Source organism: Canis lupus, chromosome 18 (genome assembly GCF_048164855.1).
Source record: "Canis lupus baileyi chromosome 18, mCanLup2.hap1, whole genome shotgun sequence".
Lineage (NCBI taxonomy): Eukaryota > Metazoa > Chordata > Mammalia > Carnivora > Canidae > Canis > Canis lupus.
The window spans coordinates 52,506,564-52,533,588 of NC_132855.1; the positions used below are offsets into that span (position 1 = coordinate 52,506,564).

General features: G+C 38.2%; 1 protein-coding gene and 1 pseudogene across 1 annotated transcript in view; one reads left to right on the forward strand and one right to left on the reverse strand.

Moving 5' to 3' along the window:
• SND1 (staphylococcal nuclease and tudor domain containing 1) overlaps positions 1–27,025 on the forward strand; it is a 420,606-nt gene that overhangs the window by 179,795 nt on the left and 213,786 nt on the right. Inside the window, exon 12 of the mRNA XM_072784460.1 lies at positions 9,777–9,877. Within this exon, the coding sequence (XP_072640561.1) occupies positions 9,777–9,877 (101 nt within the window). The remainder of the gene's footprint in view (positions 1–9,776; positions 9,878–27,025) is intronic.
• On the reverse strand, positions 23,899–26,224 carry LOC140608531 (small ribosomal subunit protein eS8 pseudogene; annotated as a pseudogene).

Below are 27,025 nucleotides of genomic sequence, written 5' to 3' on the forward strand. Positions count from 1 at the left end.
TGACCCAGGTTTATCGTCCATTTTTATGTTCACCTGGTTTCATAAATACATATTTATGTTTGTGGCTTAGGAGTTAGCTGTATGCTTATAAACTAAACTAGTTACTGGGATCCCTGGGTGGCTCAGCGGTTCAGTGCCTGCCTTTGGCCCAGGGCGTGATCCTGGAGTCCTGGGATCGAGTCTCATGTCAGACTTCCTGTGTGGATCCTGCTTCTCCCTCTGCCTGTGTCTCTGCTCTCTCTCTCTCTGAATAAATAAATAAAATCTTAAAAAAACTAGTTAAAAAAAAAGTGGTTGCATACAAGTCAAGATACCTGGATTTGGAGGTAGACACAGATGCAATGCAGGATGGTCTTTGATCAGTCTCTGTGTGTAGTTTCAGGCATTGACTTTAGGTGATATTGCTCTGTGCATGCTGTGCCTTTCATCAGGGAACTTTGTTTCATTTAGTAGGCCTCTATCTACTGTGTGAAATACAGGGAGAGGGTGGATTGTCTAAAGGAAGAAAGACCTGTAATGCTAACATCTATCTATCTTGGAATCTTTTCTTAGCATCAAAACCAAGAATATATAAAATACAGAAGAGCTGTATCCTTTGGCTGTTTTTCTTTGTGTCATTGGCAGCTGTTCTTAAGAATTATTATATTTTTCTTCATAATTCTCCTTAGAGGTCATGATACACTTCTTTTTAGTCCAGTTCACCATTCTAACTTTGGCCTTCAGTTAATTTACGTGAATATGTATTCCCTTCGTCTGAGTGACTTTAAATGCCATCTCATGGGCATGCTGGAGAAATGGGTGTGCTTTGAAATTTAGTGAATAGAGGATGGCTTTTTTATACTGGCTTTGCTCACCCAAGCAACACCTAGCTCCCAGAGCAATAAGGGTTTATTGGAACTCATGACAAGGTGAATACATTAGCCCCCACTTTATTGCTTAGGTTCCCCAGTTTGGCCTTTTTGGTGAATGGAGACATTTTCTTCATAGAATGGCATATATTTGCAGAGAAAATGTAACCTTTTGTTTTTATCCACGTCTTAATAATATTCCCTTTTCCCCCAGTAATTCTCCTCAGATGCCATTATGCACATCCTCTTTCTTCATATCCCTGAGCTTCTCAGTTTTATTACTACTCTTGTTTTAAAGACTGAGTGACATTGTGTGTATTCTACGCAAAGCATAAGTATCTCTGTGTATTTGTGCTGCTTGTGTGGCTGGAACTCCTCCAGGGAGAGTTCTGGACAAAATGATTTAATTTCCCCTGACTGCTGCTGCTGACCTTGAAAATTTTGGACACAGATGCCTGTGATTGACACTTGTACAGGGGAGGAAAAAAAGACCCTTGTGCAACTTCCATCCTCTAGAGGAAAGCATTGGGAGATGGTAGCTCAGATGAGGAATAAGAAGAGGCAGCCATATGGGAGACATAAAATACAGTTTCCAGTATTACTTATGGGGCCTTAGCATTCATTGTTAGGGATCCTATCGTAATACAGTTGGGTATTGGGATGAATTATACCATGATAGAGTAATGAACAAAATGATGGAACATTTGTGCAAACATAGATTATGCCTTTTACATATATTTGCATGCTTGTAAGGACTGAAGATTCTAGAGGATTAATGAAAATACTGCCAGCTGTAAGGTTATACTCATATAGTGGTCTCTGGTTTCTTCTGTGATCCTTATCAAATTGACTTGAAATATTTTCAGTTGTCAAAACTGTTATCCAATGACTTTTATATGTGCCTATTATTTACCTCATACATAAGCTAAGGAATATTTTGAGACCATTTTAATGTTATGGTTGTCAAGTTATCACTACTTCTAGAAATCTTTGCTAATCTCTAACGTGTCCTTATATGAAATGTCTTCATCTGTATTTGTGGATCTCATGCCTGTGTATGCTATTAATTAAATATTTACCAAGCTGAATATTTATCAGGAAGCAGTGATGTCCACTTACATGAATGCTTAATGTCACTAAAGACTCTAAGTATCTCTAAAGGCCCTGTATTAAGCTGGATTTCTACCTTTCCTCTCAAAACACATAAAAGCATTTGTCCATCCATCAAGGTGGTGGAGGGTAAGGAGTTCATTTTGTCTGAAGTACATCAAATAAGAATGCTCCTTGCTCCGTGCTTATAGAGGTTTGTAAGCACTATACTATAGGTTAACATTCCATTGATGAAAATGGGATATTCTAAGAATAGTTCTGACTCTGTTGGGGAGTTGGGAAGGGTGACTGTAGCTGGGGGGAGAGCAACATAAATATATGTGAATAAATAACCAGCCTTAGCACCTAATTACACTGATTTCAAAGTGGGAAGGGTTGTTACACATACAACTAGGCTGGATTGGAGAGGTAGGAAGGAAGGATTCGTTGTTTCCTTATCTTTTCAGTGTAGATGTATAATTTTTTGTCCATTATCTGCAAAATTGCTTAGGTTTTCCAGTATGGCCTTCTGTAAAAATTGTTTTAAGAGAGCTCAGATCTCAGCAATATCCAAATGAAACATAAATTTCAGCTTTTTTATTATGGTTATAAAAATAAATAGCTCAACATCTACCAATTGCTCATTTTCTTTCTAATAATATCAGTCAACACTCAGTAGAAGTATTAATCACTGCTACAAAAAGCAGATATTTCCTTAGCCAAGTTTCTAGCCACCATCAATCCAGTAGAATAAATTCCAGCCACTAAGGTAAAGAATTCTAGAATAATAGTAAGCAAAGACAAGAATAAATGAAGCTCAGCCATTGAATTGGTAGAAGTGATTGAAAAGTATCTTCCTCGGGATCCCTGGGTGACTCAGCAGTTTAGCGTCTGCCTTCAGCCCAGGGCGAGATCCTGGAGTACCGGGATTGAATCCCACATCAGGTTCCCTGCATGGAGCCGCCTCCTCCCTCTGCCTGTGTCTCTGCCTCTCTGTGTCTCTCATGAATAAATAAATAAAATCTTAAAGAAGAAAAATATCTTCATCAAATACAAAACAATATATTTCATAAAGATAGTCATAAATTAAAGGAATTTTTTTCCTTTGTACAAATTTATTCTCACATCTGAAATTGTTTTTAGGAACTGAAAATTCCAAAGCTTCCTGATCTAGTCAGGTAACAGATTTTTTAAAAGAAAATGAAGAATAAACATTTTATTTTTCATATCTGGCTTTTCATACCATGTTTGTTCATACTTGGTTTAAGGATGTTTACAGGGATTCATAAAATATAAGAAAACAAAAGCTCCCAGGGAAAAATATAGAGAAAGTTAGAATCATAATAGATAGAATCATGTAATAGAGGAATGACGCTAAGACACACTTGTGCCTTAGGAGAGTAGGTGTGTACAGTACAGTCTGGTGTGGTGACCACATGTGGCTCTCAAGCACTTGAAATGTGCATGGTCCAGATCAAGGTGTCCTGGAGCTGCAAAACACACACCAGATTTCAATGACTTCATATCAAAGAAAAAATAGTCTCAATATCCTTTTCATATTGGTTATTTCTTGATAGGATGTTTTGTATATTTTTAGTTAAAGAAGAAATATTATTAAAAATTTCATGTTTTTCCCTTTTTGACGTTACTAAAAATGTGAATGTACACATGTTGCTCTTATTGGTGACTCCCGGTCTTTCTATGACCCTGTGCCTGTCTAGGAGGAGGTAAGTTTTACCTCCTCTTCTGAGAATTGAGGGGCTCCATAAGGGCTTGTATCTGAGTAGCTTCCTTGGTTGGGAGATAAGCTGAGAGCTTACCAGAAGCAGGACCAAGAGGCTCCCCTTCAGTAATTTGTTTTGAAGCTCATCCTATATCTAGGTGAATGGGTAATTAAAATTTGTTTGCAAATTAAAAATATATACATCTAATATTTTTGTAAGAAATACATAAGGTGCTTTTTATTTAGTAGGGAAGAAAGATTAAGCATACTTAAATATTGAAGAGTATTATAAAGGCCCTATTCTGTCTAGACAAATGGAGACCTTGGTCTCTTTGTTGATTATCTTCCTAATTTAGTAAGGCAAGGTGTAGCCTCTCAAAATATCTCTAGTTAACCTATTAATTAATTGAGATTATTCCCCACACTCTGCTTTAATTATCTTTGGTAAATAAAATCTCCAATAACTGGTACCTGCAAAATTAATCTAGAAGATGTGTAAATAAATACTAAATAGAGTATCATTCTTTAAAATAAGCCCTACTTATCTCTAAGTTGGAATGAATATGTATGAAGTACATATTCTTGTTTGCTGTGGCTCCTTAAGCAGAAAAGTGTATTTAATGGAGTCTTTCTACTTAATGATTTTAGCAGTCTAATGATTTAAGTCAATATGCATCTTATTTATGCATATATGTATGGATGTATTTATTTATGTCATATACACTTATTTAGCACTTACTTTGTGCTAGGCTCTCTTCCAAGAAAATCAGTACATGTTTATCTAAACATAACCGACACGTAGAGCTTACTGAGTCTGGCCCTATTCTAAACACCTTGTGTTTATTAATGCATTTCTTCATATAACTGTGAGATAGGGAGAGTTGTCCATGTTAAACACAGAGAAGTTAGGTAACTTATCCAAGTTCACACAGCTCTTATGTAGAATTGCTGGGAACCAAACCTTGCAGCCTCGTGGCTCCAGAGTCTATGCTCTTATTTAAGCTGTGGAAAATAGTTTGTTCTACTTACTTTTGTCTTCTGGGTGTGTTAGCTGGACTTGCCCAGATGACAGTGTCTTTTTTAGGGGTGCATAGAAGCTTTTCATAACTACCTGGAAATTCTGTCATAAGAATGAAGGGTCATTTAAGAGCTTATTTCCCGAGGCAGGGTATTTATTACAGCTCTTTGTGAATTTATGATTGGCCATGTGGAATAGGGGGTGGGATTATATGGTAATCATGCAAAATAGCCTTACATAAGAGCCCTAGTTATATTAATACTAAACTCAGGCTGTGACCTGGAAATGTTGTGGATATGAGGTTTTTCTTACTTCCTTATCCTTTATACATGGTTCAGGTTTTGTCATTTTGTCATTTCATTATCATCACTTTTATAAAGTCTACGAAGTTCTTTGGTAGTCTGACTTTTTGAGAGATCAGTTGTATGAAGAATATCCATCCATAGAGCCTTAGAATTCTTTAGCTGTGGCCCAAAGCTATTCTGTTGAACTAAATTACTTCCATGCTTTATAAGAGATTGTGATATAAATTTGGTCTTAAGTTTCCATCTTCATTTCTCTGAATGGTCCCTGAAATTCCTTTCAGGGAAGACTCCACAATCTAATAGGATGACTCCAATTAGATTGCCCCCTACCTTTTTGTTTTTCTTTGAAAATGTGTTTGAGAAACACATAATATGGAAAATTACATGTAATTTGCTTGCTTTCCTGTTACAGGAATGGCTGTGATTAAAGCTTTATCCTGATTTCAGGATATTCTCCTCCTCCATGTTTTAAATATATTTTTGTCATATAGAAAGGTGGAAAGATCAACAACCTGACAAATCAGCCCTCAAAAATGAGCCTTCTCATTTCAAAGGTGTCCTTTAGAATTTTATGTCTGAAAGGGCTCCTGATGGATGACATATATCCATTCATGAAACAGATATTTACTATATACTCTCCTACTCCTGTACTGGCCCTATGACAACAGTTTTAGGGAGTAAAAAGCATGCCTGCCTTCTCCTGGAACTTACAGCTTATGTGTTCCAATATATTACAGTAAGGGTAAGGTAGGAATTGCAGAGACCTAAGAAAATGCCATAAAATACACCATGTCTGGCTAGCTAGGAATTTGAGAGTTTGGTGATACCGTAAAGTTCTAGTCTAGTGCTCTAAGTTTTCCAGGTGAAAAAGTGAGACCCAAAGATGGGATGTGACTCTTTTGAGAAAGAATGACAAGTAGAATCAAGCAAGAGCCCAAGGCTTCCTCGGGTCATTGCTGTAAAGAAAGATCAGAGATCAAGCCCTGTCTTTGTGTTATGTACATATAAAATACTTGTATACTCAACATTTCAGGAGTATCTATAAGCTTGATTAAATGAGGAACCTATCTGCATTGACCTACTTACTTACTTATTTAAGATTTTATTTATTCATGGGAGGGGGAGAGGCAGAAACAGAGGGAGAAGTAGGCTCCCTGTGGGACTCAATCTCGGGACCCTGGGTACATGACCTGAGCCAAAGGCAGATACTCAGTGGACTGAGCCACCCAGGCCCCCCTAACCTGCTTTTTTTTTTTTTTTTTTTTTAAGGATTTTATTTATTTATTCATGAGAGAGAGAGAGAGAGGCAGAGACACAGGCAGAGGGACAAGCAGGTTCCATGCAGGGAGCCCCACGTGGGACTCGATCCTGGGTCTCCAGGATCACACTCTGGGCTGAAGGCGGCGCTAAATCGCTGAGCCACTGGGCTGCCCCTAACCTGCTACTTTTTAACTCCTGCCATTCCTGTGTACTTTACCCACAAGCACAAAACTCAAGTTATAATTTATTCAAAGACCTTGCTAAGATTTATAGTTTTAATCGAAACTATTTAAATTGTGGCTCTTTTTTAGATGATTGACAAGGCAGTGATGAGTATCTAGAAATGGCTCCAAGGTAGAGAAACTGATCTCAGAATCCACAGGAGAGGGACATAAATGCTAATTACACATTGACTTTAATTCTTGGTTTGTCACAACTGCCTAAGATGAGTGTCTTGGCTGTGAGCTGTAATGAGGGCCTGATCATCTGTACTTCAGGTTTGCTTTAACAGTGTTGTCTCCCCAATGTGCTCATTAATCCCTTATTTTCAGTTCTTTTCCTAAATAAAGGAAGAAATTAATTGGGAGATGAATGTAATTATTGATTCTTTAGGTTATTGAAAATTAAGGTTTTATTTGTTTGTTTGGTCTTCTCAACTTATTTTCCTGAAAGACAGTTTTGGGATAGGGTGCCTTTTGGCCTTCCGAACTGGAGGATGGTCAGATGTTAATTTTTGTTTATTATCGTCCCCCCCACCACACCCCCCATAACTGCTGAGCCACCCAGGGATCCCCTATTCCGAGGGATTTGAGTCAGTAATGCTTCTGTTTCTAGCCCCTCTCAGTCCTTGTCCTGTCTTTTGGCCAGTAGTAACTCTGGCCAGCTGCATACAAGGAAACTATTAAAACCTCTTTGTAGGAGGGACTAGTTGTTAAGCCCCATCCTTACTCTCATCTGATCATATCCCTCAAATGTACCGAGCTCCTTAGCTTTAGACAAGTTGATGAGACCTAGCAATAATTCCAGTGTATACACTTGACTCTAGAGGTCTTCTGTGTATTTTCTTCTTGTCTGTCATGTTATGTTATGTTATGTTATGTTATGTTATGTTATGTTATGTTAGTACTTCTCGTAAGAAAGATTTACCTTACCTTCAGTCCTTAATTGGCTTTCTCTCTGATAGGCCTCCCTGTTGCTTTTAAACCATGATTAGATGGAATGTTCAAATGAATGATCTGACAGTCCAAATTTTGAGGCAGCTGTCCTTTTCAAAATTTCTGTATTCATTTTTAACATGAGTTTTTGAGGAACAGACAGTTTGAAGGGATTTTAACGGTGCTCACCAGCACTGTGGCTGATCTTGATGTCTATGCAATATGCTTCTTTAAGCTGATCAGTGGGAACTAAAGATGTGTTTAGAAAACTAGGTTCTGAACTTAATGAAGTTGATCATATCCCTCACTATGAGGTTGGCTTCAGGATCTAGTGTACTTTCTTTAATGCAGATATGTAAACCTTGACTGTGACCAAAACTGGACATATACCTTAATGCTATAAAACAGACACTGCATGTTTGTTAATGGATACCACATGCTTGTTTTCTTAAAAGTTTTCATAGAGAAAGATCATTGTCCATATCCATATATTGTATATTAGGGTTAAACAACTTTCTCATTTTAGGTTCGTAGCTTCCTAACCTATTTGTATACATATCCTTTCTTCATTCAGAATTTATTTATTTATTTTTAAATATTTTATTTATTTATTCATGAGAGACACAGGGCGGGGGGCAGAGATACAGGCAGAGGAAGAAGCAGGCTCCATACAGGGATCCCGACGTGGGACTCGATCCCAGGACCCCAGGATCACACCCTGAGCCAAAGGCAGACGCTTAACCTCTGAGCCACTCAGGCATCCCTTCATTCAGAATTTAAAGTTTTTCTGGTCCATTCAATTTTTGGTTTTTTGGTTTTTGATGTTTTTTTCCCCAAAAAACTTCCTAACTCCAACTGTATTGGTACTGGGTGCAGTTAGCTTGTAGTTTTATTAATATACTGTGATACCAGTCCTGAGCATCCTGTCCCGAGCATCCATTTGACTGTCAGCTTGTTCTTGATGTTTCTTAACTTGATTCTGGAGAAGTTATGGTAGACTGAAATTACATGCAGTTTTTCCGTAGAGTAATTTCATATTTTAAGAAACAGATCTTCCAAGGAGTCTGAAAAGGTTAAAGAATTGCTTTATGTCATGTTATCTAGGAGTCCTCCAGGAACATTGCCAACCTCCTTTCTATCAACTATAATACCCATGGGACCTTAAATGTTTAGCCATTTGTCTTTCTCTTTTGGTATCAGTCATTTAAATTTTTAGAGCAGTTTTAGTTCATAGCAAAATTGAACAGAACGTACAGAGAGCTCCCATATAAACCCTACCTCTACACAAGCACAACCATCCTGTGCCAGAGTGGTTCACTTGTTATAGTTGATGAAGTTACATTGATACATCACAATTTAAATTCTGTAGTTTAAAAAAAATAAATAAATAAATAAATTCTGTAGTTTACATAGGATTCTTGTGTTCTGTGTTCCCTAGATTTTGAGAAATTTATAATGGCATGTATCCATCATTATTATAGTGAATTGTTTCACTGCCCTAAAATCACCTGTGCTTTCCTGTTCATCCGCTTCTCTTCCCCCTGACCCTTGGCAATTGCTGATCTCATTGTTTATATGATTCTGCCTTTTCCAGAATGTTACATAGTTGGAACCATGCAAAATGTAGCTTTTTTTCAGATTGGCTTCTTTCTCTTAGCAATATGCATTTAAAATTCCTCTGTGTCTTTTCATGGTGTATTGGCTCATTTTCAGTGCTGATTAATATTCCATTATCTGGATGTATCAGTTTGTTTATATGTTCATCTACTGAAGGACACCTTACACATAAGTTTTAGCTCATTTGGATAAATACCAAGGCACGTGATTATCAGAACGTATGGTAAAATATGTTTAGTTTTGTAAGAAACCACCCATCTTTCAAAGTAGCTATGCTATTTTGTATTCACACTAACAATGAATGAGAGTGCTTGATGCTCCATATCCAAGCCAGCATTTGCTGTCAGTATTTAGTAGGCAATCCTAATGTAGTGGTAGCTTATTAGTTTTGTAATTTGTATTTCCCCACTGATCTATGATGGAAAGCATTATCACCATCTCAGGGTCTTTGGTGAGATGTTCAGGTCTTCAGCCCATTTTTAAATTGGGTTGTTCACTTTCTTACTGTTGAATTTTAAGACTTCTTTGCATATTTTGGTTAAAAACCCTCTGTCAGATAAGGGTTCTGCAGATATTTTCTGCCAGTCTGTGGTTGAGCTATCTTTTGATTGTTGTTGTTGTTGTTGTTGTTTGATGTTTTTTAAAAAAGTGTTAAAATCAAACTGGGTGAGGTAGTCTTTCACAACTGGGCAGGCACACGATGCTGCTAGTGAACTATGTTGCAAACTCTCAACCTTAACTCCTTTAATTCTTTATTTGCAGGTGAATGTGACTGTGGACTACATTAGACCAGCCAGCCCAGCCACAGAGACGGTGCCTGCCTTTTCAGAGCGTACATGTGCCACTGTCACCATTGGAGGAATGTGAGTGTTCCGCTGGCAGAGGCTCAGCCATAGCTATGAGTTGTTCTCTGTCAAGTCTTTACTTCCCTTCTTCCTGAATTGCTTCCTGTTGCTCTTAACACAGTGGTCTTAATTATATCTTGATAGCAGTTTGCATTTGCAAAGCATTTTATAATCATTCATTAGCTAATCATATTCTTTCATTATTGTTTAAGATTTTTTGGGCTGTGGGGGATCCCTGGGTGGCACAGGAGTTTGGCGCCTACCTTTTTGGCCCAGGGCGCGATCCTGGAGACCCGGGATCGAGTTCCGCATCGGGCTCCCTGCGTGGAGCCTGCTTCTCCCTCTGCCTGTGTGTCTACTTGCTCTCGTGCTCGCTCTTTCTCTCTCTGTCTCTCTCTCTCTATCGTGAATAAATAAATAAAATCTTAAAAAAAAAAAAAGATTTACTGGGCTGTGTGCTTGGCAATATGTAGCATGCATTATTACTATTAATAATGCCATTTATTGAGAGTCAGGTCCTAGGTACTATCCAACATTGGGTAGAAAAATTATCTACACATTAATTTAGGAAGTTCAATTATAGGCACCCTCCACTCCTCAAAAAGGGGGTAGGGGTTCATTCGACATTATCTTTGTATAGACATATGTTTTCAGTAGATCATAGGGCCTTTCTCTTCTGTGCTGGCCATATCCTGTTAAATTCCAAAGTCTCTTGGGAACTTTGTTGATGAACAGTTTTTCTTTTTTTTTTTTTGATGAACAGTTTTTCTATCTGATGGGGGAAGAAAGAAGCCTGTAGCCTGCTAGGCCATGCTTCCACAATAAATATTAAAACAATCCCCAGTAGCAGTTCTAGTCTGTATAAAATGTACCAGCATGATATTGTTTCCATTTCTAGTTAACAATCTTAAATGCTGTTTGTTACCAAACTGATAGTTTTCTTCTTTTTTAAGGGGGCATAGTAGAGGGAAAGAAAAAAATAGGTTTCCCATCAAAACAGGGGTTGTCTTGTTGAAAGTACAGTGGAGCTATTAAGAGAAATACCTCTAAGCTACAGTGTGACTCTGAAAGGAAAGAGAAGATCTTGTAGCTAATTTACCTTTCAGAAGCTCTCCTACCAAATAGGATCCTTTTCTGCTCATTTGCGCTATGACATTTTGGCAATAACTTTTGGTCACGGTTATCACTCCTATATTTATGTAAACGTTACTGTACATTAGTCAGAGACTTCATGGAGAGGAGCTTGATACAGGCTTTTGTTGTCACTACCTTAACACCATCACAAGTGACAGGTTTTATTAGAAGCAGAATCTTGACAAATCTTATATAATATTTTTGACATGGGAGAGACTAGGATGTATAATTTGGTCATTCTTCTGTCTGTGTAAGTTGCAATAATGATTATTACTATTTTGTCACTAGGAGCTAGATGCATGCTACTCTGTTATGGGGAGCTGGAAAGTTGGTATTCCTATATATTTTAACTGTCGCAAAAAAGGAGTCATCTCAGGAAATAACTACTCCTCCTATGTAATACACTGGTAAAAACGATTGCATCAGTACTGTAAAAATCCACATCTTTATTTTTGTAGATGGTTTCCACCCATATTTAACAATCCATTAGTGCAGGTTATTTCATTTAGCTACCACTGAGGTACACTTTTAAAGTAAATTCACACTGCTTAAAATTTATATAATCTGGTATGTTATAAGATTTTTCTTCTTATAGGACAATTTGAAACAGCTAGTTAAAAATTCCGTAGTAGGGTGTTTTGGGCATGTTCCATGCCATGAAACCTTAAGTTTCAACTGTGTTGATGTTGACTTTGATGATTACTCCTTCAGGCTAGTATGCCTTTCTGCAAAGGTTAGGTGTCTCTGTTCCAGCCAAGGTTATGGTCAGATTCTCAAGCTTTCATGAGAAGGTATCAATGTTTTTTTTCAGTTTGGTTAGTTAACACAAGTTGATGGGTCTTAATTGACAGCATAGACTATCTGTATTTCAGGTTCATGCCAGAGATGATAACCTTGACCTTACCTTTCTCTACCTTTCAGTTCTTGTAACTGGATTATAAGAAATACTATTTTTATATGATTTACCAAAGTATTTACCAGTGTATTGATTCTTCTAGATAACTTAAATATATATATTTTTTAATTTTTATTTATTTATGATAGTCACACAGAGAGAGAGAGAGGCAGAGACATAGGCAGAGGGAGAAGCAGGCTCCATGTACCGGGAGCCCGACATGGGACTCGATCCCGGGTCTCCAGGATCGCGCCCTGGGCCAAAGGCAGGCGCTAAACCGCTGCGCCACCCAGGGATCCTCTTCTAGATAACTTAAATTGTCTCCTTGGATTAGACCAGTCTAGCAAGGTGCCTGGGAAGCATTATGAGTTTCTTTAGAGAGTTGTTTCTACTATACTAGACTTTGTGAAGCAACTACTGGGCTGCATTCAGGAGAAGTAATTGAGATCTACAGATACTTTTGAGACAAACTCTCACTAGACCATTGAGCTCCCTAAAAGTAGGGATTTTCGTTACTTATATTCCCTGTTACAGTCTCAGCAGATTCAGCCTGTAGTGGGAGTTTCAGTACATTTTTATTATATTGTAGAGTGTCCTTTTAAGAAGCATAACAGGGAATACTTAGATGTCTCAGTACCTTGGACACTTATTTCTACTGAGCCCTGATTTTGTTACGTAATCAATACTGGAGAAGTTGTATTGGATAGTTTTCCTTTTTTGTTTGGTTATTGGGATGTCCTTGGCAAAGATAGGCTATTTCTGGAAGATCAGCTTTTTAATATCAATTATGCTTTTTATATTCTATTTGTAATCATAGCTTCTCTTTACTCTTCTCACTTTGATTTTGTTTTTAATTTATTCTCCTGAATTTTCTGTCCTTTTGCAAATCATTCCAAATAATACTATTAAAAGACTTGTATGAATAAATAAGAGTGTTCAAATAGTTCATAGTCAGAATCTAGGTATACTAACAGCCTTCTTAGTGCAATGGTTAATTATTTGAAAACATTGGCTAAGGAAGGGATTTTTTTTTAAATCTAAAATATTTTCATTTCATTTAAACCTGAAAATGTATGTATATTTCCAGATTTTTGGTCTGTGGGCAGAGTAGATCAACTCTTTGCTAACCTGATAAATGCATAACTTCCTCTTTAGAATGAGTCTTTAAAAACACTATGAAACTCTGGATTTTTGTGATTTACACCCCCCTCATTTATTTTGCAGCCATTTAAAGCCATTCATTTTGATAAACCTTTAAAAAGCATTCAGCTGTTTTCATAAACACATTTTTTGAGTACTCATTTCAGTTATTAATAAACTATTTAATGAAGTACATAATTAAAAATAACAAGCACAACCAGTATAAATAGTTATGAGGACAGAAACAAATGGCTCAACAGTTTGGGACAAAAGTGCACAGGTGTCTGAGTGACCTTCAGTCATTCTGATTGGCATCAGCTGAAATCCTAGAATGTGCAGGTCAGTTCAGAGAAGGTCACTTAGGAGAGCTCCTATAATGCATCATCATCTCTCTGTAAGACAGTGTTCAGGCTTGTAGGAATGTAGAATTACGAAGTCATCTGATCCAAATTATGCCTGTCATCCTCTGTGGACTTATGTACCTATATATGGGCTTGTGTAGCATTTAAAGGCTTTCCTGTTGTTCAAGAGATCAGCTGGGCTCCTCTGGCTATGAAAGAGCTTCTCAAGCTGCTGATCACAGGGTAATGAGAAAGAAGAGGCAGATGAGATGGAGTCTCTTGCAGTTATTTTAGAGCAGATTTTCAATGTATCTTACATGCCAAAGTATGTGAAATGTCTGTATCCTCAATAGTGTTCGGTCTATCTAGTCCTTCTGTTTTTCTTTTTGGTATGGCAAGAGGGAGTTGAGTCATAGGATCTCTTTGAGACACCTCTGATGTGACCGTGTTCTGTTCTCTTCTCTTGCCCTCTGGAGAATCAAGGAAAACGAGGTTCATCATTCCTCTAATAGATTAAAATTTTTTTCTTGATTAACTTCACTGTAGAGTTGGCAAGAGTTGTTATCTGTTAATCAAAACAGTTTAAATAAAAAATAAAAAGATCAAACTTAGAGTTGTTTCTCATTCTCTGGCTCCCGGGCTGGGAATTAGCTGAGCCTTTTAGGCTTGGTTTGTGACATGAAGCTGTCAAGATGGCGCTTCTTGTTAATTACTTTTTATTGTATTTAAGATGCTTAAATAACTCTTCTTGTGATTTAGTCTTCTGTGTAATTAGCTTCAGTGATTAAAATCTCGTTCTTTCTTTATTGTCAGAGCTTTCTTGAAGAGTGAGATTTTTCTGAGGTGACCTTTTCTTGTCCTGGACTTCCCGATTACTTGGAGCTCCAGTTTGGCAAACCCATATATTATAGTCTATTAACTGGTTGCTCACATCTTTCTGCATGTCACCTTTTCAGAGAAAGGTGTTAAAATTTGTTCACGTTTATAAGGCGGTGCCTAAAAATTACAAGTTAGGGTTAAGCCTCACATGCTCACTTAGTGTCTGTCACTCCAGCCCTGGAAAACTATAACAGATCCCCCAGATATAGTATCGCTTAAGATAATTCCCCAGTGTTTCTCATTATGTGAAGTATTTCACAGTGGCAGTAGACCATTGACATGACCTGTTTTTGGATAGTAAAGAATGGCATAGAGATGAAACTATAGAATAGGAACAATTGGAAAATGCCTATTTTTGTACAGTGTCATATTTTGGGGGAGGAGGTGATTTTTTTTCCTCCTAACCTTCTTTTTGAAACCATGTTTCCCTCTACTGCTTTACTGCCTTGCCCTTGTGCTTTCTGCTCACTTGTTGCCCACACAAGTATGAGGCCTTGCTGCCAGAGGTATTGTCAAAGATCTTTTGGACTTGGGACATCTTAGTTACCTCTTTGTTATAATGACTATTATCCAGGAGCCACAGAGCCATCCTTATGAACTTTCTTTATGTCTCTTTGGATTCTTCATAGACAGAGCTTGCCTTTTATTATGTTTATGTAAACCAGATAATCACACTTGCAAGGAATGAGACTTGTGCTGCTTTTTTCTTCTTCTTTTCCTTTTTTTAAAGATTTTATTTCTTTATTCATGAGAAACACAGAGAGAGGCAGAAACATAGGCAGAGAGAGAAGCAGGCCTCAATCCCAGTATCCCGGGATCATGACCTGAGCTGAAGGCACTCACCCACTGAGCCACCCAGGTGCCCCTTATCTTTTCATTTTCTTTGGTTCCAGTTTGTAGGAATTTTCCTCAAGTTTCCTTATGTGACTGAAGCTTGAAGTCAGGTCTAGTCCTTCTAGAATAATCCTTTTCTAATCCTATTTTGGCTTTTCTCAGCCATAGTAGAAGTGTCATACAACCCCCAGCTTTTCTAGCTTGAGTTTTCTCTCTAGCTTTAAGGCTTTCACAATCAAGCCAAACCTCCTCTCTCTCAAGTTTTCAAATCTTAAAACATAACTAATATCTGACTTTTAAGCTAAACATAGGAAGAAAGTGGCCTCTTGAAACCCAATTTTCTGGACTAGTGTTCTTACTCAGAGTTGCCTACAACATTCTGAAGATATTCTTTTAGCACCTGAGAAAGTATGGAGACATTAATATCACTGACTGGGCCACTGCCTCCCACAAATACTCTCATGGAAGCATAGACACTAACTTCTTAGTCGTGTCTACTTTTTACTTTTTGGACAGTTATCCTTATAAATTTAACACTACTAATTTAAAAATGCTTAACTTTAAACTGTATCTATTTACTTATATAAAAGATGAGTATTTTTGAATAGTTACACTATTATTTCATCCTTTAACTTCCAATTTGTTATATTATTTAAGTTTTACCATTAGTGAACTTCATAAAGTTCAGTTACTATTGCTGATTAACAGTAGAGTATTTTCCTCTCTGAAAGCTTAGAAAGAATGCTACCTTTTTTGGACTCCTCCTTCTTTTTAAAAGTTTTTCTTCTGGGACACCTGAGTGGCTTAGTCCATTGAGTGTCCCACTTTCAATTTTGGCTTAGGTCCTGAGGTCATGCGATTGAACCTGCCCTGCCATCTGGCTCCACACTCAGCAGGGAGTCTGCTTAAGATTCTCTCCCTTTTCCTCTTTCCCTACAGGTCTCTTTCTGTCAAATAAATAAAAGTTTTAGATTTTAAGATTTATTGCATTTCTCCTATCTGTGTAATTGTCTTCTAAGCTTTGCTTGTAAGTTTAACCCAAAAAATTTACCCTCCACCCCCACCCCATAACAGTTCTAAGTCATTGTTGGACCAAGTATGATAATTCGAAAGCCTACTGAAAAAGAAATCCTGTTATTATATCCCCAGAGAAATGTTAAATTAATTCCCTGTGTGTTTCTCTCACGATGTGTGTATGTCTGTCTCTTTCTCCATATTGTACTTCTTTTTCTGTTTTTATTTTGTTGTTGTTGTTTTTAAATAAGTAGACTCTATGTTGGGTGTGGAGTCCAACTTAGGGTGTGAACTCATGACCCTGAGATCAAGATCTGCACTGAGATCAAGAGTCGGATGCTTTACCAGCAAAACCACCCAGGTGCCCCTATTTTGTATTTCTTCTTATGCACCTACCACTTGTATCTCAATTCATTCTTTTTGTGGTGTTTCCTTCTGATTTAGTGAAGAACCTTGATTTTACATGTGAGGGTGGTAAAACTTCTGAATTCCTGCGTGTCTGAAAATGTCTTCATTTTGCCTATATTCTTGATAATATCTATATGAAATTCTAGCTTCAAAATAAATTATTTTCCCAAGAACTGTGAAGACATGTTGTTCAATTGCTTCATCAGTGTTTATGAGAATTCTATCTCCATTCCTTTAAATTTCCATTTCTTTTAACCTTTTTTTTCTGGCTCTGGAAGATTTTCTCATTTTCTGTTTCTCTTTGGTTTTCTGAAAATTTATTAAAATGTTTCTAGGTGTGTCCTTTTTTGCTTCGTATGCAATGGGCCAAACACTCATGTTTTCAACTGATTTTTTTTTTTGTATTACTTCTTCAATTATTTTCTTTCTCTCCGTTTTGCCTCTGACTCTGTAAATCCTATCAGTATTGTATCTTACACTTCATATCTCCGTAAATGTTCTTCCATTCTTTTAAGACCTCTTTTGCACTGCCAGCCACCAGTCATTTTCATTCATTCTCACTTTCTTATTCACTCATTCACTTACTCATTAGTTCATTTTATCAAGTAATTATAAAATATCTGGTATGTACTAAGCATTGTGTTAAGCATCAGGAATGTATTGGTAGTTCTAAAACTGAAATGATTTTTTTCTATGAAATTTACAGAGACTGTTCTCTCTCTCTTTTTTTTTTTAATTTTTATTTATTTATGATAGTCACAGAGAGAGAGAGAGAGAGAGAGGCAGAGACACAGGCAGAGGGAGAAGCAGGCTCCATGCACCGGGAGCCCGATGTGGGATTCGATCCCGGGTCTCCAGGATCGCGCCCTGGGCCAAAGGCAGGCGCCAAACCACTGCGCCACCCAGAGATCCCGAGACTGTTCTCTTAATCTAATCCATTTTAATTGGTTGTTTTTGTTTTGTTTAGAATTTATTTATTTATTTATTTATTTATTTATTTATTTATTTATTTATTTATTTATGAGAGGCAGTGACACAGAGGGAGAAGCAGGCTCCCTGTGGAGAGCCTGATGTGGGACTAGATCATGGGTCCTGGGATCCTGTCCTGAGCAAAAGGCAGACAGACGCTGAATCACTGAGCCATTCAGGCATCCCCTAGATGTTTTATTCCAGCACTCATCTTTAAATTTTTTGTTCAAGTGTTTTCAATGGCATCCTGTTCCTAGTCCACAGATATGATATTTTCTCTGAGAATAATATTTAAAAATTCAAAAACCCTCTTCTATTGAATTATCCCCCATGACTAAATGTTCTGTTTATTTTGTTTCTTTTCTTTCATAAATTTCAGACCCCACTAAAACTGTGAAGGCAAAGGCAGCATTCTTGGCTGGAAATGAGCTTATGTGTACTTCACTGGGGTGTAGTAAGAAGGGAATGTGATGTGTTTGTTTGACTCAGTCTCAAATGCTGTACCTCTGTGTTTCCTACAGACTACAACCTCCATCTGAGGTCCTCCCCCAGTTAAATCACCTACCTTCTGTTCTATAATTGTGAATTATCCTATATGTGACCTTGGTAATGCTGGGGAATCTCATTGGCTTAATGTCGAAGTCGTGTTGGTTTAGAAACAATATTCCCAGATACTTTAAAATACTGTATCAATAAGAGGAAAGCCATGTCCCACCTAAAGGAAGAGCTTTAGCAATATAGAGACTTAGAAAAATCTCAGAATGTGCAGTTCAGAAATCTACCGCAGTGACTTCCTTTAGTATAAGTCATGACTACTTAGGTGTCTTCAGGAACCTGTATGCTTTCTGCTTGGTTAACCTTAGTAACACCCTGCTATGGTAGTTAAAAAAAAGCTGTGAAGACACTTCCTCCAGTATTTAAGCAGTGGATTAATAAAGAAGGCTATACAGTCTGAGTCAGATTTTATATTTTGATTAAATGGTCTCTAGTAGAAACAAAGCTCCTCTAGAAGGAGGAGAAAGCTAAAGTGTAATTTAGCCCAGTAGAGACCTAACTGTACCCCTGTTGTTATTAGGGTTTTTTTTTTTTTTTTTTTTGCTAGTGCTTGGGCTAGAAAGTTCCATAGGGTTTAAGTAGTCTGCCCATAACCCAGTTTTTCTTCTCAAGCTCTTTTTTTTAGGGGTTTTAGGTGGCATTGTGGAATGTGAACTGTTGAGGAACACAAAATGTATGATATAAGAAATGCCTGTGCTTGCTGGTAGATTACTTCTTGAATATTTGCGAAGAGTCAGAAAACCCCTGCTCTTAATAACTTTGTGGGCATCATTGGGACAGGGCAGAAAAGAGGCTTGGCTGATCCAGTTCTTTTGAACTGGGTCCTCATTAATTGCTCACACGATGTCCCCAAAGCCTCCTTGCTCTGGTACTTTGTATTTTGTCAATAAAGGCCCTTGAGGCACTGCCAATTCTCTGCCAATCGGATCCCATCTGCTTTCTGTCTTTCAGGATTTGTGCAAACTTTCTGATATGCTGTTAACACACTTTCTTGTTTTCTAGCACCATTAGGGCTCTATTCTTGTCCATATCTGTCTTTTCTGTCATTTCAGTGGGACCTTGTAAAGGATGTTATGTAGACAGAAGTTCCCAGTCTGCCGTTCTGACCTCCCCCAAGCATTCTTTCTTTATTCTTTTGAATAATGCAATTGATGTGATAAGGAGAGGGGACATTTGACATGGTTACCAATAAGCGAAAATACCGTGTCTTTTCTATGCCACATCAGCACCTTTCTCTTTATATTTCCTGTGGCCAGCACAGTACAAAGTGGTAGGGTGAATAGGAATAATGTTTTTGTAGAATCTACTATCTGCCAGTAGTGTTGCTGCTTTACAGGGGATTTGCTCCAGTTCATACTGAGTGATTTTTTTTTTTTTAAGTAATAAAAAATCGTAACTTTTTCAGAAGTTTGGAAAATAAAGGGAAACTATCCATTATTTAATAAGCATGCTAATAGAATAGCTGTTATGTGGGAGGTATTCCTTTTGTGTGCTGGTTTTTCTTGAGAAATGAATCCAGGAACAGGAAAATTGACTACTTGGCCTAGTGTTGACATGAAGTCTAAGGCAAGTTGTTGGGAGTCTGGCTGTTGATAAAAGTAGGCTTTGGAGATGAACAGACGTGAAGTAAAACTTCAGCTCTGCTTCTGGATAGCCATGTGATCTTGGGCCTTAGATTTTTCTTATGTAACTTAGATTTAATAATCTCACATCTCATCAGGTGGTTGTGAGGATTAAATATACTAATGCATTTAAAATATTCAGTATATTTACTGAGATCTAACAGACAAGTTCTCACATCAGCTCCAAGCCTCTAAACTTGATTGGTCACCATTGATGTAATTTCGTATTTAGTGGCTTTTGAATTTTCCCTCTCTTTCTGTCTCCTAAAGTTTATTATTTATGTAAATAATCTCTACACCCAAGGGGGTGGGGGGCTTGAGCTCATGACCCTGAAATCTAAAGTTGCATGCTCCACCAACTGAGCCAGCCAGGCGCCCGCTGGCCTTTCTTTGTCCTTTCTCGCACATTTCTGACCCTTTTTTCCCCCCATTCAGCTTCTTTTTTTAAGGATTTTTCTTGAATGTTTTTATATTTCATCCTCTGCTTAGTCTTCACACTCCTTCTGGCTAAGCTAACCCACTGATAATACTGTTACCTCTCAGAATGTTCTAAGTGTTAGTTTAAATAAGATATAGGAAATACCTGGTATGTAGTAGTTGTCCATAGGTTAATTAGAAAACAAAACAAAATACCTCATTGTACTGTGGCTTAGGTTTTGTAGTAGTCCATTTTTTAAAAGGAAAAAAAATGGGTGGAGAAGGGGCAGAAGGAGAGGGAGACAAGCAGACTCCCCACAGAGCAGGGAGCCTTATGTGGGGCCCAATCCCAGGACACCAAGATCATGACCCAAACTGGAATCAGGAGTTGGACGCTCAACTGACTGAGCCACCCAGGCACCTCTGTGGCTACCCAGGCACCCCTGTAGACCATTTTTATTGTTCCATGCCAGACCCTTCGATTGGATTTATCTCTTTTTCTCACTTTTTAAATTACCATGATGGCTAACATATCCATTTTTCCTCTAAATTTTTGATATATACTATGTTTACACAGTAATGATTGATAAGTACTTGCATAAAGGTACAAGTGATACTTGTAAGTTTTCATGTTTTAAGAAGATTAGCAAACATATAATTTATCCCTTAATAAAAGTAATTTATTAAAAGCATCTTGGGATGCCTGGGTGGCTCAGTCAATTAAATGCCCAACTCTCAATCTCAGCTCAGGCCTTGATCTCAGGATACTGCCTTCAAGCCCTGCAATGGGCATGGAGCCTACTTTAAAAAAAAAAAAATCTTGCAAAGCAAGAGGTGTGCTAGCAAACAACCTATCTGGATATAATGTTATAGCTAGTGATCTGCCTATCTACATATATCAAGTAGTTGAAAAGCATAGGGCTACTAATCTTAGGTGTTCTAGGAAATTGTATTCTGTGCTTTCCACCTGAATAGTTCTACTGAAAAGTTGTATTCTGTGGAGTTTACTGAATGACCCTCTCTGTGGTGACACCCTTGTGAATTTTTATGACATCAGTAAATGTGTTTACAACAAGTGGAACTTCACGAGACTAAATAGTTGGACCTTTGAAGTCAGTGTGTATGATAGAAATTGGAGATGTTTAATAACAGCATGAACTTCACAACAGGTAAAAGTCGCTGTCTTCTCTCAAGTTTACAGTGTGGGTTTTACATGGAGCCTTTTGGATTTCTGACCTATCTGCTTATATATCAACTATGACTCAGCAGACTGTTGCTTTAATGTGAGCTGTTTTTGAGTTAAAACTGTGATTAATAAACCATGATAGGTCAACAGCAAGGGGAATTATATGGTAGTTCTTAGACCATCTCTTCTTCACTACCACCCCCACCCAACCACATTGGCATTGATTGCAAAATCTTTTTTTCTTTAAGAAGCAACTATGCAGAACATTTATTCTTGTCACCACTTTCTCAAAAACTTCCCTCTGAAACTGTTCCTTCACTTGTCGCTTAGCACAGCCTGTGGCTGTGGAGAGATCAGACCACTGAGTGAAGGTTGACCACAAAGGCTCTCTAGTAGCTAACTGTGTTTCAAAGCCAAGAACCAAAATAACCCTGCCCTCCCCAAAGAGTAGGAGAGAAGAAATTTCAAAATCCTTAGCCTTTTTTTAGGGTCATTTGTTGCTTTTACTATAGCTAATAATCATCTAGTGAAAAAGTATTAGGTCTTCTAATTCTTAGAGAAAAATGTTGACCACCAAAAAACAATTTGGTTTTGATGTAGTTTTATAAGTGGAGACTCATCTGGAGCTTTTACTTGCAGAGGTTCTGAAAGCAGTTAAGTCTAAAGCCGTTACCTATCCTAAACTTACAGCCACACTGTCCATTTACTCATGGATTCTAGGGAGTAAGAACACCACTCCTGTTCCTGTGGTGCCCACTGGCTGGGTTGTGGACTATCACCCATAATGAGACTGGTAGTGGAAGTCTTTACTGGGCCTTGTTTTTTTTTTTTCCCTCTCTGAGCCATATGCAAAACTTATCTTGAACTTCCACCCTAAGAAGCAACCTGTGTAAAGATCATTTTCTTCTAACTTCTCTAGATGATAGGGTTTATCAAAAGAACACAGAGTTACTCTTCCACTTAATAGAGACTTGGTATTTCTCAGAGCAGAATGACAACCTTTCAGAACCTACAGTATTATTTTGAAATTCTTCTTCTAAACAAAGCATTATGTATCTTAACATTTGGGTAAACTATAGAGGACTTGAAAATGACTCTCTGGGGCTACCTCATGCCCATTTTGGTCTTTACTAGACCTCTGATTTGGTTGGTTCTACTTTCACTGTCAGAGCAGATCATTCCAGATGCCATTATGTAATTTTCTGTCTTGGGGTGTGTGTTTGTGTGGGCGGGTGGTTTTGTTTTGTTTTTAAGTGGTGTTTAATGTCAGGCTAATAATAAACTGGGTATGTAGGCCTGGTTTTGTCATAATGGCCACGATTGCTTATTTATTCCTTATTCCCCTGAGAGATTGGGTACTCTCCCTCCCCAAGTGATGCATACATTTTGGAGGGGGCTCATCACAGCTGCCTAGAAAATGCTGCATGGCAACTGGCAGTTCTATTCTGAAGAGAAAAAGATGGGGAATCTTCTCTCTGGTTTCTCTCACAACCCATCACTTGTCTTCCTCTGACTTAAATCAAACCAATAGGAATGAATTTGCTGTTCCTGAACCAGTTCCAAAAATTGGTCTGTGCTTACCCATAAACCTTAGGTTATTGTTCTTTGGGGAGTGCCAGGTTCTTTAACATATTTTATGATATGGGGGGCCTTAGGTTGTGTGAGGTCACTCATGGGCCCTTGAAATTTGGAAGAAGAGAATATATTAGTTGAGCTTTTCTGTCTGGGCAGTTTTCCTCAAAACTGTGTGATAGAACCATCTGGGGCACTTAAGAAAAAAATAATGGTTGCCCCATATATAAAATCTAGGTACCTATATTTGTTCCCCCTTTTGAAAAAAAAGATTTTATTTATTTGAGAGAGACAGCAAGTATGGGGGCGGTGGCTAGAAGCAGAGTCCCTGCTGAGCAGTGAGCTGTATGTGGAGCTCCATCCTAGGATCTGGAGATCATGACCTGAACTGAAGGCAGGTCCTTAACCTACTGAGCCACCCAGGCACGTGCCCCCCCCATATTTGTTCTTTTAAAAATACTGTTCTGCACCCCTAGAGATTCTAGACTTACTGGCCTGACATAGGGCCTGGCATTGGTATTTTGAATGGTAATTCTAATGTGCAGCCAGTGTTAATAAGCACTATGAAAAGAAATCTGAAGGAAACAGGAAGTTCCAAAACCAACATTTTTCTCTCTTCTCAGATAAGTATAAATATACGTAAGAGAGAATAAAAGAAACTTTACAAATTATTTTTTCTTAGATCAGTTTTGGTCCCTAAGCCTAGCCTTTTACCTCCACTAATTTCTGTCGCATTAACTCTGCCTAGAAATAAGTACAGAGTGGCAGAGCAGTGGAGGGGCTAAAGGGGTAATGGTTATTTCCAGGTCTGCCTCCAGCATGTAGCATGACCTTGGTCATTTACCTACTCTCTTCCCCTAAGGCCCTAATCTGGCCTTTTTTGAAGAAAAAAAAAAACTAACAAATAATATTGCTAATATTCTTTAATATCTTAGTGTCTCTTTTTAGTAATTTAAAGTTTCTTTAAACCTGTTCTCAACATTCTTAAGAAAGAGAACTTGAACTAGGGGTGTGTTTAGGGGTGAGAGAAGTAGTAGCAGTGATGCGAGAGGTTTTCCTACTGGCTTTAAAGTCTAGCCATGGATTTTTTTTTTCTTCAGAGCAATAAGCTAGAACTCTAGCTTCTTGTCCTCCAGCTCATAGCCATCTCCTCAGCCACACTGGCCTGGTCTTGAAGTGATGCATGCAAAAAGCTTGCCTTAGTGGAACTGCTCCTCCAGAAGACTGGCATTCTTTTTCCTTTCATCATATTTCTTAATTTTTTTTTTATTGTTTTTTGATTAAAATCTCTTCCTCCTCAGGAGTCTGCTTGTGTCCCTTGCAGCCCCGGGGCCGTACATAGTGGGACTCCTACCACTATCTGTAAGGTGTGCTGTCATACAGCACGATGCAGTTCTTCACCAGAGTCTTGGGGCTGACTAGTTAGTTCATTGGCAGATGCATTGTAGACAGCATCAGGAATTTTTGTTTTGTTAGTTCAACACTCAGAGCCCCAAGAAAAGTTCCCCATGTCCAGCCTCAAGGCACAGTTCTTTTTACTGCCTCCCTGAACATGGATTGTGTGTATGCAGTGAGGGCCAGTCTTAGTATTGGCAGCAGGATGTCCCAGCTCATACTTCTCTTCTTATGATAGATAGGCCTTTCTCTTGACCCTTGTCTTGTGGCTTTTGTGCCAATTGTAATGAGTGAGGCCTATATCGCTCTCTGCGAAAGAGCTAGCCTTGGATTTTCCCTTATGTAGCCCTCCCTCCCCAGATTTTAATCATAAACACTAGATTTAGTTTGAAGTCTGTGGATTTGCAGAATCAACTTTATCCAAATAATTAATTCTTAGTTATTACTGCCAATCGACTTAATGGCCTTATTGCCATTCACCATTGACGTGACCTCGAGTTAAATTGTGTACCTGAGGTAACAAGGTGTAGAACATTGGAAAGAGCTTTGAACTTAGACTTCTAATTTTCCTTTTACTTTATCTGTAATTATCATATTCATAGGTTTTCGTCTAGTTGGCAACTATTGTTTTCATTTTCTCCTTAAGAGGAATTCTTTGTCTATATGAAGTGTTGTTGCTAACTAAGCCAAACTATATCTTTTAAATATTTTGGGGGACCAAAGAAATTCAAGTATAATCTATTTGTTGGACTCAATAAATGCCATTTGTGGGGTTTACTAAAGACTCGAGCCAATAGTTAAATATTGAAGAAGCCCTAGAGTTAATTGTTTTCTTTTGGGAGTGTAGATTGATGCATCTGAAATTAATGATGTATGTTTTGATGATTGAGGCATAATTATTTGGCAACCTTTAATCCAAATTAATATCCTCAAGAGATTTGCTATTTTATCCTAATGCCCTTCTAGATACAACCACATTTATGACTCTAGCTGTTTTGTTGCATACCTTTCTGTTTTTATAAACAAAGCTTATACTCAGCTGGTTTATACAAGTTTGAAAAACTAGCCAGTGCCATATGTTAAATATTTTGAATATTATCTGATTATAAGACATAAGAATTTGCATTATATCAACTCGTCTTAGAGAATCCTTCAAGACTTGTTTTCAAGGAGAGATGTCATTCTCTCACAGTAGCTTGGCAGAGAGGGGAGGAATCAAGAACAAGAAGTATTCCTGTTTTGGTTTGGATTGTTTGAATCACATGCGCGCGCGCACACACACACACACACACACCTGCACTCAAAACAAGAAGTAAAATCTGGCCAGTGTCAGTCCTCCCTTCTCCATCTTACTGTCTTTAGGAGATTATTCCCCCCACCCCCAAATTCTGTTCCTTGTGATTTTGAGATGATAATTTCCTGTTTATGACATAACATATATGTTAGCCACTATCTCTCCTGTAGTAGCAAAATTGCTGTGACAGCCATACAGTTAGTTTTTTAAAAAACCAGGTAATTCATTTCTGAATTGGAACTTGTTTCTTTCTAATCAACCTGGTAATGTATTACAGACATCACTGTCAGCAGTGGCTACAGAAGTGATTTAATGCTGGGTTTTAATGACTCCTTCATTAATCTTAGTATTCTGGGATTTATCACTCACTGGCCTTTGACCACTGGAAATGATGAAAACTTTGATTTCATGCATATTGGAGAACACTGGCCTGTTGCCGCCAGAGCCGTGAATCTTGCCTCGGCAGTGGCATGTGTGATTGAGAGTGCTGCGGATGGATGGCTGCTCTCCCAGGCCATGTGCTGCTGCCGAAGGGGTGAACACAATGTCTTTATCAGCTCAGGGTGACCTTTTCCCAAGACAGCTGGATTTGAAGTAGGAGTCTGCTCTGATAGCTTCATCTCCTGGACAGATCTCTCAACTTGTGAAGTCAGGCTCACCTTATCAGCTATTTCCTGAAAAATGCTTGCATTGAGAATGTGTATCTTCATGTCTTTACATAGAACATTTTTTTCCCCTAGCCAAATAGATTTTATAGTAGGGAAACATGTTTAAGACTATCAAGTCTACCTCCCTCATTTTATGAACAAGGCTAGGTCCAGGATGAGTAACACAACTAGGCCAGTGTCAATGATAATGAAAACCAACCAGAGTAATCACCAACCCACAATACTTACTATTTGCCTGACGGAATTGAAGTATAGTCTTCTATTTCTTGCTCACCACTGCTTCATGACGTAACATTCATCGTGCTGCAAGTCCAGTTTTCCATGTGACTTTTCACTATACTGCATGCCTTCTGCTGCCACAGAGATGACAGTGTTGGTTGCTTTCCTTACTCTTAGTGGTGGCACTGTGAGTGCTCCTTGGAAGAGAGGGGCTAATTTGTGTACTCTAGAGTCTTGTACGCTAGAGCATAGTATTCTAAATGCCAGACACAGGCCTTCCCTGCCTGCCAGTGCTCAGAAGAGAGGGTCTTCACAGAGGCTCATGTACTACTGAGTGCTTCCTCAGTTAATTTTTTTTTTTTTTTTAAGATTTATTTATTTGAGAGAGTGTGTGCACTACCATGTGCCCGCGGGGGTGGTGAAGCAAAGGGAGAAAGAGAAAGAGCATCTTAAGTAGACTCTGGGCTGAGTGTGGAGCCTTACACAGGATTTGATCTCACAACCTACTGCACTACCCAGGTGCCCCAGTTAGTTTATTTTGAACACACCAATGAGCTTGATAAAACCTCAGTCCGTGGTACATGAAGATCGCATTGCAGAATCATAAAAATGAGCCAAATTTTT